Raw genomic sequence first — 13,325 nt, forward strand, 5'->3', positions numbered from 1 at the left:
AGCTTGTCAGAGAGCAAAAGTACTGCAAAGAGCCTTTTGAATGACCATGCAAGTCTTCAGCCAGATGTTGTTCATAGTGTAGAGTAATGCACGCTCTGCTGGGAGTTAGACTAGGACCTTTCCTTGCATCACTCATAGTCAACATTGTTTCCTGTAGGAACAGCTTGCTAATGTAAGAATATACAAGCCATTATAGGCAGGCTTATAAAATCCCATGCAATTCAACTGAACCCTGTAGGCATTTATTTTATTAGTGCTAAGTGATCAAATAATCCTTTGAGAGAACTCTCACTGGAACCACTGTATGATTCATCTACAGGTTAGAAGAAACACCTGGATCATAGCGTCACTGTTTTATTTCAGGCGTATTCAGAAGTGCCTGTCGTAGCCACCCACTGAACTCCCTAGCCTCAGCCCAGCTTTCCGTCTTTTCGGTGTTGTTGAACTCTCAGTTGCTGCTGGCTACCCGCGTGGCTATGAAAGTGCCCTGCTGTCCAACCCCATTGAGACCTTGCTACCTCCTTCTCTGATTCTTGAGTATTTCATTAAATATTGTAATGGAAGTGCAAACTACCTGTTCTTCTCAGTATAGCAGTTTATTGGTTTTTGAGCAGCACAGGAGATTGAGAGAACACCTTTCTGATGACAGATGCTCTTTGACCTGTGAAATGCAAGCAAGGGCACAGACCTAATTTTCAAAGCTTCCTATGGGACTAATCTGAACTATACCACAGGTCCATCCTATCTCCATAACCACCGCTCCTCAAGACACTGATGTTCCTATAGCGTACTCTGCATTCACAAGCTGCTGCTGAAAGAAAGCTTATTTGGCAATTCCAAAGCTTAGTCCTGAAGATACTGAAAATAACCTTGAACTTGCCTTTATTTTTTTTTACTTATCTGAAAAGAGGAGGGGAGAGAATGCAGCCTCTTATTGCAGTGATGTAAAGAGAGAAGTGGAGAAACTGGCATGGAAGTTTTTGCAGGAGCACAGTCCAGTTCACACCACTGAAACTGTCCTTCACCATGACATAGGTTACAAAACGTTTGAATTAAAAAGGGGTTGAGGGAAAAATAGCAAATGAAATCCATCTGTTATGAAGAACAGACATATAACATCAATCAGCTCACAAAATTTTCTCTTTGAATGTTGCCCTTAGACACTCAGAGAAGGACTACATCTACTTAGCAAGGAAAAGCTGTGGCACTGAATACGTACTGCGTACGCACAGCCTTTATGCGGTGTCTCTTCATGCAAGTGTGTTTGCGATATATGTTCTTTACAGGAACATTTACAGTGCCATACATCTGAAGAGCTATTTTTCTCTAGAATCCAGATTGTTTTATTACCAGCTAAATGTTCTTTAAGCTACCTGTGAATGAGGGCATTGTGACATTTAGCAACTGGTTTGATTGAACACAGATGTGAACCATATTCCATATGGAGAAGATCCAAAGGGAGAGATCCTAGGGTTGTTTCTGATTTGCAAGGAGGAGTTTGAATGCAATTGCTTGACTTTGTGCTACCGAGATAGATGGAAACAAACCGCTTGCTCACCCGTCTAAGCGGAGCGAACGTGAAAAGCGACTGCAGCTTGGGATAGTGTGCTGTCTTCAGAGGCCAGGAAAAACCGCCACTGTGGGTGAAAGCAGAAGTCCTACGGAAATGGGCAATATCCGTTCAGAAATGGGAGGGAGTATGTACATTGCTCATCCGGAGGCTTTCTAACACTGCCTCACTTCGTATGACCACTGCTTTTCTCTTGTCATTCAAGCCCATCTTTGATTATTACAGTAAGTGCTATTACCTGGCATTTGAAATGAGTGGGTAAATGGTTGGAAGCAGCTGTGGGGAGGAATAGGCATAAATTGATAATGGCAGTATTAGAGGGTTGTTGATAATTTTCCAACATTTTTTGAGTGTAAATTTTACACATGCACAACTGAAATTTCATGCAGTGAAATTCATTATAGTACTGAAAAAAGGAAACATGGCCAGTTCTGCTGTGTTCTGAGCTGCTGAATCCTGAGAGGCAGCTCACAGAAATCCTAACTAGCATGTTCTGCTCTTCTCTGGACAAAGGAGGAGGTTTTTTTCCCATGTCTTCATCTCCTGTGGTGCCTGTTTGTTTTCCTTCCGTTTGAACTGCTTGTGCATCGTTGGAAAAGTGGGCTCCCCAGGAAGTCTAGCCTGTAAAGTGGAACTGGGACTGCACTACGGTCCCCAAGAGACAGCTGTAGTCCCCAAGACAAAGGTTAATGTTGAATGTAGGTAAAACGAAATATTTCTGAACCTGAGTGTTTCAGAACTTCCTGCTCCATGCAGGTGAGTGCTTTTTTTCTTCCTAACTTTTCATCCTTATTCAACTGGGAAGAAATTCTGAGTTTTTAGTAGCTTTGGTTGCTTGGTTTTCTAGAGCATCCTTATCTGTATATATTCCGCCATAACAAGAGCGAGGCGCCAAGAGATACAGAACTTAGCAGCGGCTCTTGAGCTACTCCAAGGGGTTTGCCTTCCCTGAATGCAATGCTGTAGGGGCGAGAAAGGTGATTGCGTTTGCTCTCAGTTTCAACAAAACAGGCTCAGCTCACGGGGAATGTGTTTCAGAGCTCGATTGCTGGGTCAGATTGCGCTCACCACCCTGGGTAGGTTGCCTGGTGGATGTGCTGCCTCTTGCTCAAGCTGCTGGCAGCAAGTGGGTCCCTGTCACCTCCACTGAGTCCTCTCTCCATGACCAAACAATTCTCCTCATGGATCAGGACGCAATGACAGGAGATAGTATGTATCTGAAAAACCTGCATTGCCAGTATCTGTATCCATGCTACTCTGAATTTCGGGTTTCAGAAATACCAATTTCACCAGTATTTAAATATATGGGTAAAGAAATAGGAGTTTTGTCTCAGCACAGGCCCCTGGGCAGAGGGAGCGCGCTGCAGGGACTGGTGGGGGGCCCCTCCCTGGGACATGCTCGCACCCGGGGAACCTCTGCAAAAATATTCCACAAAACCACAGCGTAAAAGGCACCGGGTAGGGGCGAGCCACAAATTCTGTGGGAAGCTATGGAGCACGTGTCGTTCCCCATCCTCTCACCTCTTTGGTTTTGCCCTCTTCTCCCCTGTCTGTGTGTCTGCCTCTCACACACGCGTGTGCACACGTGTACGCGCTCTTGCAGTGGGCAGCTGGTGCAGAGTTCAGTGCAAGCCCATTCCCATGTTGCAGGTCTCTCCTTTTTTAATATAATTATCTCGAATCATTGGGAAAACGGGAAGCGGCGGTATCGTGTGCAGGTAGCACAGCAATAAACATGTTCTCATCACAATTTACACATAAAGCGCGAGTCCCTCGAGGTAGCTCATCCTCTTCCTGACAGCTTTAATAAAGGATGATGGATTGCTTCGAAACGACAGTTTGGGAAGATCAGAAATTCCCCCCTGTGTTGTTTGGTGCGCGGGTGTACCAGAGCTGCTGTACCTGCTGCCAAAGCTGTTTGTGCCCGGGAGCGCTGGGGCTCTGCTGCGCCCCTTCGCCGCGGTGAGAGATGCGTCGTTACCACCAATGCGTTCATCCTGCCGCATCCTAGCTGCTTTTTTGAGGGGGAAAAAAAAAAAAAAAAGGGGTGCAGAAAAGGGGAGGCTAGCGTAGGCGGGAGGCAGGGAGGAGCGCCTGGCCGGCCACGGCGTCACCGGGATGCCGCCCTGGAGCCGTCCCCGCGGGCGGAGGGGCCGCTGCTGCGCAGGCTCTCCCTCCGGAGCTACGTTTTGGGGTAGAAAGAGGAGGACGCGCCGCCCGCGCCCGCCTGCTGCGGCTCAGCTCCGTTTCGGAGCCAGCTGTGCCGATAGGGCGCCAGCTCCGGATATCTGTCTGCTGTCGTGTCCTCTCCGTTCCCTCCCCTGTCCCTGCTCTTGGAAAGGCTGCATGTGGCAGCAAATTTGGTCTGGAGGACAGAATGGTCGTCGTCCTCCTCCTCCTCCTTGTTTCTTTTTGGCGTGCGGTTTATTTCTGGCTGCGCGTGCTTCGTAGCGCGCTTGGCAGAGCGGAGTTTGTTCAGCTGTCCCTTCCCTAGCTAATCTGGCGTCTCAAAATAAAAGCAAGAGAGGGGGTCTTGGGGGAGAGGATGCCACGTGAAGGCATGGAGAGAGGCATCTGGCTAAAGCAGCTCTGCTCAAAAGCAGTCCTGCAGTGAGGAACCAGAGAGGAAAAAACTGGCTCCTGAGTGCCTGAGTCGGGCTCAGTCTGGGGGCGCGTGGAGGTGACAAAGCGGAGCCCGTGCAAGAGCCCGCCTGTGGCCGCACAGCCCCCAAGTTGCACCTCTTTTGCTGTGTTTAGCTGTGGAAGTAGCAGGTCAGAGCACCCTTGGGAGTCCACCACCTTCCAGCCCCCAGCATGGCCCAGCTTTCTCCTCCCGTTCGTGAGCAGCAGCCCTCGGAGCAGGCGCTGCTGCAAACACGGGCAGCAAACTTGTGGTGTAGTTTAGCATCGCACCGCACCGGTTCAAGGGGCCGTTCCCCAGCGGGGTGAGGAGGGCAATTTGGAAATAGAAAATGGCAAAGACTGGAGTTCAATCAACGCTAGCACTTGCCAAGGGTGCCAGCTCCGGGCAATGAGAAGCCCTGAGCTCTTCCACCGCTCCCCTCGGGGGAGGTAATGGAGGATTGTCCCTACAGATGTTTTCTAGACTTTTTCTTCTCCACCCATAAAATCCCTGTATTTGCAGTAACGTTTCCCCCAGCTAAGAAGGCCTGCCTGGAGGCCATTGACTGCTTTACTTGGAAGGAGTCAAGTCCTTTCCCTTTCTCGTATCACGGGACAAAGCAGTGCTTTCGCTCCTTGCTGGCCCAGAAACCTCAATAATACAATTCTTATCTTTGGCATAGCAACACCAGGGAATAAATTTTCAAAGAGCTTTCTAAAATTCACTTGCGCCTGGTCCACCAGACAGACCCCAGGATGTACCTGTGCATGAAAGCATACGTGTGTGTGTTTGTAATCTGTGGGGTTTTCCTACGTGAGAAGAACAAAAAAACCTGTTATTTACAGGAAAGAGAAAGGCACTGAACTTAAAATTCAATTTGAATCCTTGTTTTCCAGCTCCGTAAATTTTTTTCTTTTAGCATACCTAATGGTTGTCTTTGAGTAGTCTTAAGCAGACCTCGGTAGCAGCCCCAAATCCCTGTAAGCTATGTTTTTCATGTGATATACTTTTTTTCTAGGGCACGGATATTTCACCTACTGTTGTTGCCTGTTTATATAAATGTATGCTGTTACTTTGATTCCTGGTGTAGTTTATGAGTGTGATGTTCTTTCTCATAGGCACAACGGGGATTTACCAAGGAGCCAATGGCCTGGCAAATTCTGCAGGATTCAGCGCTGTGCATCAGGTACGGCTCAGCACTCGGTGCTGGCAGCCCCATCGCTTATTTTAAGGGAGGCAGGCAGGGAGGGAGGACGGTGCCGCCGGCAGTCTCCGCCACGCTGCTGCACAGCAGCGCCGAGAGTTTCGTCCTTCTCATGCCATCTCACGACTATCAGAAAAGTTTCCCGTCATCTCCAGAAAGCTCCCCGTTAGCGTCCTGTCCTCTGCTGTCTTGGCCCTGGGTAACACACGCGAAGGGTCTGAAGGCGACCCCAGGCAGGCCCCGATGACCGCTGGGCTCTCCGAGCCCTCCGTGCTCCTCCTTCCTTGCAGAGTCGCCTGTCGGGGACTTTGTGCTTCGGCTACCCTGAGAAACGCGTGTGTGAAAATGCGCGGTGCGCATATATGCATAAGAAGTGCTTTTCAGTAGTAAATCACTCTTCTTGGTTGGCCCAAACACACGAGTACACTGTTCCCCAAAGTGTCTTTTGGTTAGCCTAGGAGCAATCATTTCAATTTCTCATCTGCAAGGTGGTTGTTGTAATTCATTTTTTTGACAACGGGGCAATTTCTTTATTACTTCAGTTTGGGCTAATAACAGGGTCAGTAAGTGCTGACAGAAGGACGTTTGACTGAAGCGTAGAGGTGACCTGCAGAAGTAATCATGATTTTGTGATGTTCTTTAGGCTAAAACAAGGAAATTGTCTCTCATTTCTTTTTAGCTTGATTTTTATACTGACAACTTGGGTTTTGTCTGTTCTTGAGAGCTCCCAGGTGACTAAGACTTAATGAAATAGCAGTGTCACACGCCAAGATGTAAAGAGTTAAGGAGGAAAGGGCTTTTAGTCTTTCCAGCTAGCATGTATTTAATTCCAGAAACTAGTTAACTTTTTTTTTAAAAAAGCACTTTTGCTGAAAAAGCAATCCCTATAGTATGGATGCTGCTATGTGTAAAAGCAAATAAGTGGACTAGACCAGGAATTGTACACAAACACAAACACAAGAAATTAAACTTTTTATATTTCAATTGTCCAGAGAGACGTTCCTAATCTATTTAGTGTCCTTCTCACAAAAAGGAACAGATGGAGAGAATGGTATGAAGTTCATTTGGGATCCCTAAAGTCACGACACCCTTTTCTGAGTTGATTCAGCTACTGCACTTCAGCTCTCAGAGATCACTCGCACCTCACGTTATTAGTTCATATGTCTATAGGCAAGGAAGCTCATTCAGGCATTTAGTTGTTGCTGAGATAGCTGGAAAATCTCAAGCGTGAACATTTCTGCAAAGCAATTATTACATTTATTTTTTCACTTTTGTAACCCATTTGAACAGCTGATCAGGAAATGTTGCTGATCATGGGAAAACGCAGCCTGTTTTGCTCCTTTCCTCACCCAGTTATTCATTCCACTTTTCTAGTTTCTCAGGTGTACTGTTGTTGTGGAGATTACACGTCCCATTGCTCTCCTCCTCAAAACACAGCCCTACTTCGCTCCCAGATAAAATTGCTGAACCCTGTAATAGCAAATGGGTCAGCAGTGATAAATAAAATCCTACAGAAAAAGCAAGACTTTTCCTGATTTTTGACCTCTTGTTGATTCAGCTGATCTTAATAAAGCAGGAGTGTATTTGGGAGAAGCAGAAATGTAATTTCCAAAGTGACTAAAACATGGTTCCTCAGCGAAAGGCTTGACTTGCTGTATGCTTAGATAATGCTGCCTTGCTGTATGCGGTGCTTTGCACATTTGTTCATAAGATAAAAACTGCGATACACAGAAGTTACATGTTTTTTTCCCTGAAGGAATACTCCTCGTACCCAAGCTTTCCTCAGAGCCAGTACTCTCAGTATTACAGCTCTTCCTACAACTCTCCCTACGTGTCGGCAAACAGCATCAGCCCTTCAGCCATCCCCACATCCACTTACTCGCTGCAAGACTCGTCGCACAATATCAGCAGCCAGAGCACAGAGTCGCTCTCTGGTAGGTGTCTCTTACGTTCGCTGCTGGATTTTTCTAAGTGTTTTTGTATTTATTGGATTTCTGTAAGTATATTTACCCAGGTAAGCCAAATTTCCTAGTTAAGTCTTATTACTGACGCTTAACAGTTCTTCTGCTCATGCAGTACTACACACAAAGTTCAGGGAAGAGGTTAGAAAATACAAGCTCTCTAAGACCAACCTGTGGTGTTTTCATGAGTGTGCATGGTTTGATCTCCTCTACTTAAAAGTAGTACAGAAAGATATAATAAATACTTTAAAAAACGGATCAGTACTGTATATAGCAATGAGGAGTTCAAAACAAATGGCCATGCTCTGAAAAAGCCCCAGATGTCACCACGTGCTGACTTTGTAGCCCGCATCTCCATCAAGATTTCTGTTCGCCTCTAACAACTATCTGCGTTCAGAAATAAGTACATGAAGAGAAAGCCTTTCTTAAAAAAAAAAAAAAAATCAGCACAGTCTAAGCTGAAAGTTCAGTATGAACTCCATACAGAAAGCACCCATACCTTCAGCATTTCTGGACTGTCTTTGAATGCTTCATTCTTGAAAGTCTCAAGCCTTAAATGGTTTATGGAATTACTGACAGATTATTATCCTCCCATGTACTGTTCAAATACAGTCTTCACGTATCATTTCCCTACTGCAGTTTCCGTTGGCATGCAACAACATTTATGTAAAACACCACATAATTTGCGGATGAGCACAATAGACGCCCGTTGCAGGTCTGCTGACTTATGGAACAAATCTGAACAGCTGTGGTTGCTCTAAAAGAAAAATAAACTAATAACTGGTCTTTAAAAAGAAGTGATCACAGATTGCTCTGAAAGCAATTGGAGGATTTTCTATCCTTGAGATCTTATCTCAGCCTTTTTGAGAAAAGGTGATTTCAGCTGGGCATCTTAGCCCCAACCCAACCTTCTCTGCAGAAATATGCAGCTGTTGTAGGAAGCTTGGGGGGCCACAACTTAGCAAGGCAAAAAGAAAAATGTATTTGAAAAGGATTTGTAGTGTAAGGTAAGTGAAATCTGGACAGGTTTATGAAACTCAAGCCAAACAAAACAGATACTTTATACAGGGAGTTTCACCTTTGTTTCTTCTCTCTTATTTCTAGACTACTGTCCTCTGTGAAATGGTTAATAAAACTAAAACAGGCTAGTTATGTATTTTTAAATAGAAGTTGAGGTTGGAAATATCTTTGTACTCGTGAACATTAATTGAATTTTAAAAATTGGTTTTTACAAAAGTTGAAGAGGTCCTGATATCCTTTTTTACTGTTTTCTAACTGTTTGTTACTGTTTTCTAACTGTTTGTTACTGTTTTCTAACTGTTTGTTACTGTTTCTAACTGTTTGTTACTGTTTCTAACTGTTTGTTACTGTTTCTAACTGTTTTCTAACTTCTTTACTGTTTTCTAACTTCTCTCTTGGAAAAATGTGTGTGTGTTGGGGGAGGGGGGAAGTAAAATTCAAATAGATGCTTCTTTTAATTGAAAAATATGATGAAATTTTTTTAAGTGACATTTAAAAATCATCTGTAATCTTGGTTGTTTTTGAAATTATTGTAACACAAACCTTTGAAATGAAAAATTAGATGAAACGAATGAAAATGAATGAAAAACCACTCTGAGTGGTTTCTCTAACAATGTCATGAGTAGAGTAAGTTTTTCTGGGAGTGTTTTCTTTACGTTTCTGTTGCTCTCCACTGCGAGATCTCCTGTTTTAATTGTAGTGATACAATGCAAAATTTAAGTTTATGATGCAATTCCTTCCTTCGCAATAGGGGAATATGCCACGACACCAGCCAAAGATATAGAAACAGACAGGCACCACAGAGGGGCGGACGGCAAGGTACGAGCCCGCTCAAAAAGAAGCAACGATCCTTCCCCTACTGCTGACAATGAGATCGAGGTAACGACATCGACTTACGTTCCCGTAGCAAATCCAGCAAAGGGGGAACCTGGTGCAGCAATTAGAAAATAATCCACCGTCAGCCTAGTGCGCCGTAAGCGCCAGAACGAAACCAGTTGTATACTTGGAGCCTACAAACTCCGCTAGTCAAACTTTTGAAATCAGAATAATTGTTCGGTTTCTGTAGTAGCGGCGTCTCCGATGATTTGTCACTTGTGAATTTTTTTATTTTTTTTTCCCCCCCTCTGGGCTCTTTTCCGGGCTGCTGCTTTGTTGCCCCGACAGGATCTGCCCCGGGGGATCTGGGTGGTTATTAGGATAGCAGCCTCGCAGATCAACAAGCGCCCCCAGGGCCACGATTCCCGATCTTTTGTTTGGCCTGCTTGCAGGAAGCATCTATGCTCTGTGCTCCAAATGGGTTTGATACCTTAAAAAGCTCTAGTCCAATAGTACCTAATTCCTGCCAATGCTTAATGTGTGACTGTGTTTCTTTTTTTCCACCCTGTCTTTCATCACAGCGTGTGTTTGTGTGGGACTTGGATGAGACGATAATTATTTTTCACTCCTTACTCACGGGAACCTTTGCATCCAGATACGGGAAGGTAAAATTTAATTTGTCTTTTTTTAACATTACTGCTTGTCCAGCCAAATTGCATCGGGAACTGTGGGGGCAGCTAATAAGGCAGCTTTTCAAAGAGATGCTGCCAGTTTTATTCTGACATATTCATGTAAATATGTCCTGTGGTATTTCCTCCTAACATGTGAAAATTTAATTTACTTTCCCTTCGTGCTGCATGTAGCCCCTTGTTTTTCAAAAGCTGGTATTGTTCAAGGGCTGTTAGGTGGGACGCCGGGATGTTCTTACATGCTTTCCTTCTCTAAGAAGGAGCTTATCTGGCAGCCAGAAAGCAGTAACTCTAGCCTGAGTGAGGTAATGTATTTTTTGTTAGACCAGTGATTTCATAAGAATCTCAGACAACTGTTTTGAGGAGAGCTTTTGTGCTGGTCAGTCTAGGTTGTCAGGAGGGATAGTGGCACGTCTTCCCGTGTGGCCGCTGAAGCCCTCATTTTTAAGAGGTTTTAGGAACCATACCTTGAACATACGGGTACACCCGTACCTTAGATATTCCCTTCGGAAAGCTGGCAATTCGGGTTTTTAGGCAACTCTCTCTGTGGTTGAACAGATTGATCTTGGCCGCTAAAGAGAAAATGCTGGCACTTGGATACCGTTCCATGTGTTTCAGTTTCTTCCCAAGGCAGGTTTTTACGACAAACACTTAAGTCACTTTGAATTACAGAATGTCAAACGCTTTTAAATGGGTAGGAAAAAAGACAATATCATTACCTAATTAAAGGTGGATGACCTATTTGGCAGCTGTTTCCACACATGGCTTTGAACAGTCAGCTTCATCAAGAGACTGGAAAATAAGCCTGCTTCTCTTGAGAAAGTAGAAATATGATTTGACATCATTTCATGGCTTTCCCAGCTGTACATGTTTTACGATGGTTATAACAAGCTGAATGTGTAATTAGTGAGATAGATTTATTGTTCGCTGTTAGACGTGCGCAGTTGTGAGGGATATAAAATGGTGTTTGTGGTGTGGAAGTCTACTGCAGCGTTGGGAAAGCTGCTAACACTTCCAGCAGCACCCTCCGAAAAGCAGGCGCGTGTTTCCGAGCAGGGATTTGCTCAGACCTGTGCCGTACAGGGTAATTGAAGTGGTTACTTTTCCCAGGAAACGTCGCAAACGAGACAGTCTGAGGCATACGTGTGCAAGCTCAAACCTAGCTGCCTGCAAAAAAAAAAAAAAAAGGCAAGAATTAGGCTGGGTCAGGAAACATAAACTTGTGCAATGTAGAGCTGCTACGTGGTCGTCGCTGGGACTGAGCAGAGGCCGCAGCCGGCAGGCGGGGAATTCCCGTCCCCGCGCAGAGCGCGGAGTCGGGCCAAGGCCGGGCACTGCGGGAACCTGCCCGCCTCGCGGACCTGTGAGAGGGGAAACGGAAACTCAGGGGTTTGTCTGCTCTGGGAGGCTTTTAAAGCTCAGAAATGACAAATTTCTCTTGGCTACTTCCTTTATACAAATGTAAAGAATGGTACAAACAGAGACTTTTTTTTTTTTTTTTTGATTTGGTCACCTTTTCTACTAATTTACAGCTGGCTTTTTGAAGAAACCTCTGTAGAAGGATTTTTCATACTCCTTCATTTGTTTCATCAGTATTAAATTCCTTAGGGCTTTTCTATAAGGGAAATAGTTGTGTTATAAAAGTTATGATAGGCTAACAGCTTGATCCAAAGACAGCCTGAGGCTTCAGTGGGCTTTGGAGCAGACGTTAAACCGAGAGGGAGATAGACCCCACTCAGGCAGGCTGTCCTGGGGATCGTTAAATAGTAAATACAATTCAGAAATGTGTAAGTGAGCTGAATTATCAAGTATAAGTGAGGCCGTGAGCCAGAGCTTAATAGAATTTCAGAATTTCTTACTTGAATAGCATAGCAAGTGTTAATCTCAAAATAAAGTTTTAATAACAGGGCCTAAAATTCATACTTGTTTCCCCCCTCGTACTTGATTCACATGTCTTTAGTTAGACAAGTACGCACTTTGAATTAAGTCTCACACGTGGAGGTCTTGGTCCCATACGTGCTCCTTCAGAAGAAGTGCCAGCTTATATGATCTTTACTGTTCCTCCAGTGAACATTATCGTCCCTAGTCATCCTCTCTATCATGCTGGTGGAGCCACCGTGCAGCCACTCGGTGAACCAGGCTGCAAAGTTGATAAAGCTGAACTTTTCTAGGGTGATTTTTCTGGGGAGACAAGCGAGGAGGAGGAGGAACAGTAACTGTGACTTCAGAGATTTGGAATTGGGTTCTTCAGCTACAAAATCTCGAAGCGTCTGCCTGTTGTCCCTTCCGTGGTGGTGGTGGTGGTAATAGGGAGCTGTCCAAAAAAACCTACTTTGAGGGGAAAAAGTTAAAAAGGCTGAGAAAAATTCACAAAAGGATTATCAGCTACAGTCAAATGCACCAGTGGATGTTTTTTGACCAGATTTCATGTGAAATTTACCTTTATTTCTGGTATAAAACTCGCCACAGGGAAACCACTGACACAAACCATGTCCTTGCCAGAGGTCGTGGGCTCTTTAGGGCATGGACAGTTCAGCTCAGGTGTTAACAAAATAATTTGCACACAGCATTCATAGAAGTTAAAGGACAAAGACTTACTCAAGGTTGAGGCATGAATTAGCAGCCTGCCCTGGGTTGCTTCTTTTAGTCCCTTTGCCCAAACTCTTTGCTCTATCCAGTGGACTTGCACAGTGCTCCTACGTTTGGTCCTAATGTCTTTCTCATATGGCCACTGCGGTACGACCTTTGCGGCGGCAGGCAGCGTGGCCTGCAGTCTCACCTCGCCGTTTGCTTCGCTGCTGGTGGCTGCGTGGACGCGGACCTGCCCAAACATCCCGCGTCACGCTCGAGCTGGCCGGGGCAGCCGAGCTGTCGGGCTGGAGGAAATCTCTCCACCCCTTTGTTTCTCAGCAGGAGGCCCTCTGACAAAGAAAAGGGCAAAAGGGAGGAAAAAAAAAAAAAAGTCCCATATCCAATTAGCCCTGGATATTATGTTCTAGAGGGTTTAGAAACCTGTTCTGCAGGCTTCCCATCGCCGTATGGGTGCAGAGTATTTACCCTGTGCCTAGAGACCACGACAAACGTAGACCATTATTATGGCTTAGTGTACTGTCCCTCGAGCCTTTTAATCCCCCGAGCCGCGCATAACAGAGCTCCCATTCAACGGGGCGATGACTGCAAAGAGCTGCGCGCAAAATCGCTAACGAACTGCAGTGGGAAAAGCAGGTCAAAATGCATTGCAGCGCTGCTAGGGTTTCACAGGAGCGGGGAGAACGTCAAGGGGCTTTGGCCGTTTGTTTGAAGCAGCGAGGCACGATGCAGAAGGACTTTTTTGATGGTATTAACTTCAGACACAATAAAAAGAGATTGCAAGCACTCGCGTGCCAAAGAAAACCATGAGTCTATTCCCCTTTCCCCGACTCTTGAGAAATTTGCAAGCTTG

General features: G+C 45.2%; 1 protein-coding gene across 25 annotated transcripts in view; it reads left to right on the forward strand.

Annotated features, from left to right (window-relative positions):
• Positions 1-13,325, forward strand: part of EYA2 (EYA transcriptional coactivator and phosphatase 2) — a 101,081-nt gene that overhangs the window by 61,789 nt on the left and 25,967 nt on the right. For all 25 annotated transcript variants that reach the window (XM_068912598.1, XM_068912613.1, XM_068912602.1 and 22 more), the window contains 4 exons: positions 5,312-5,379; positions 7,154-7,331; positions 9,130-9,257; positions 9,776-9,859. In XM_068912598.1, coding sequence (XP_068768699.1) covers positions 5,312-5,379; positions 7,154-7,331; positions 9,130-9,257; positions 9,776-9,859 — 458 coding nt within the window. The remainder of the gene's footprint in view (positions 1-5,311; positions 5,380-7,153; positions 7,332-9,129; positions 9,258-9,775; positions 9,860-13,325) is intronic.

This window comes from Struthio camelus, chromosome 18 (assembly GCF_040807025.1).
Source record: "Struthio camelus isolate bStrCam1 chromosome 18, bStrCam1.hap1, whole genome shotgun sequence".
Taxonomy (NCBI): domain Eukaryota; kingdom Metazoa; phylum Chordata; class Aves; order Struthioniformes; family Struthionidae; genus Struthio; species Struthio camelus.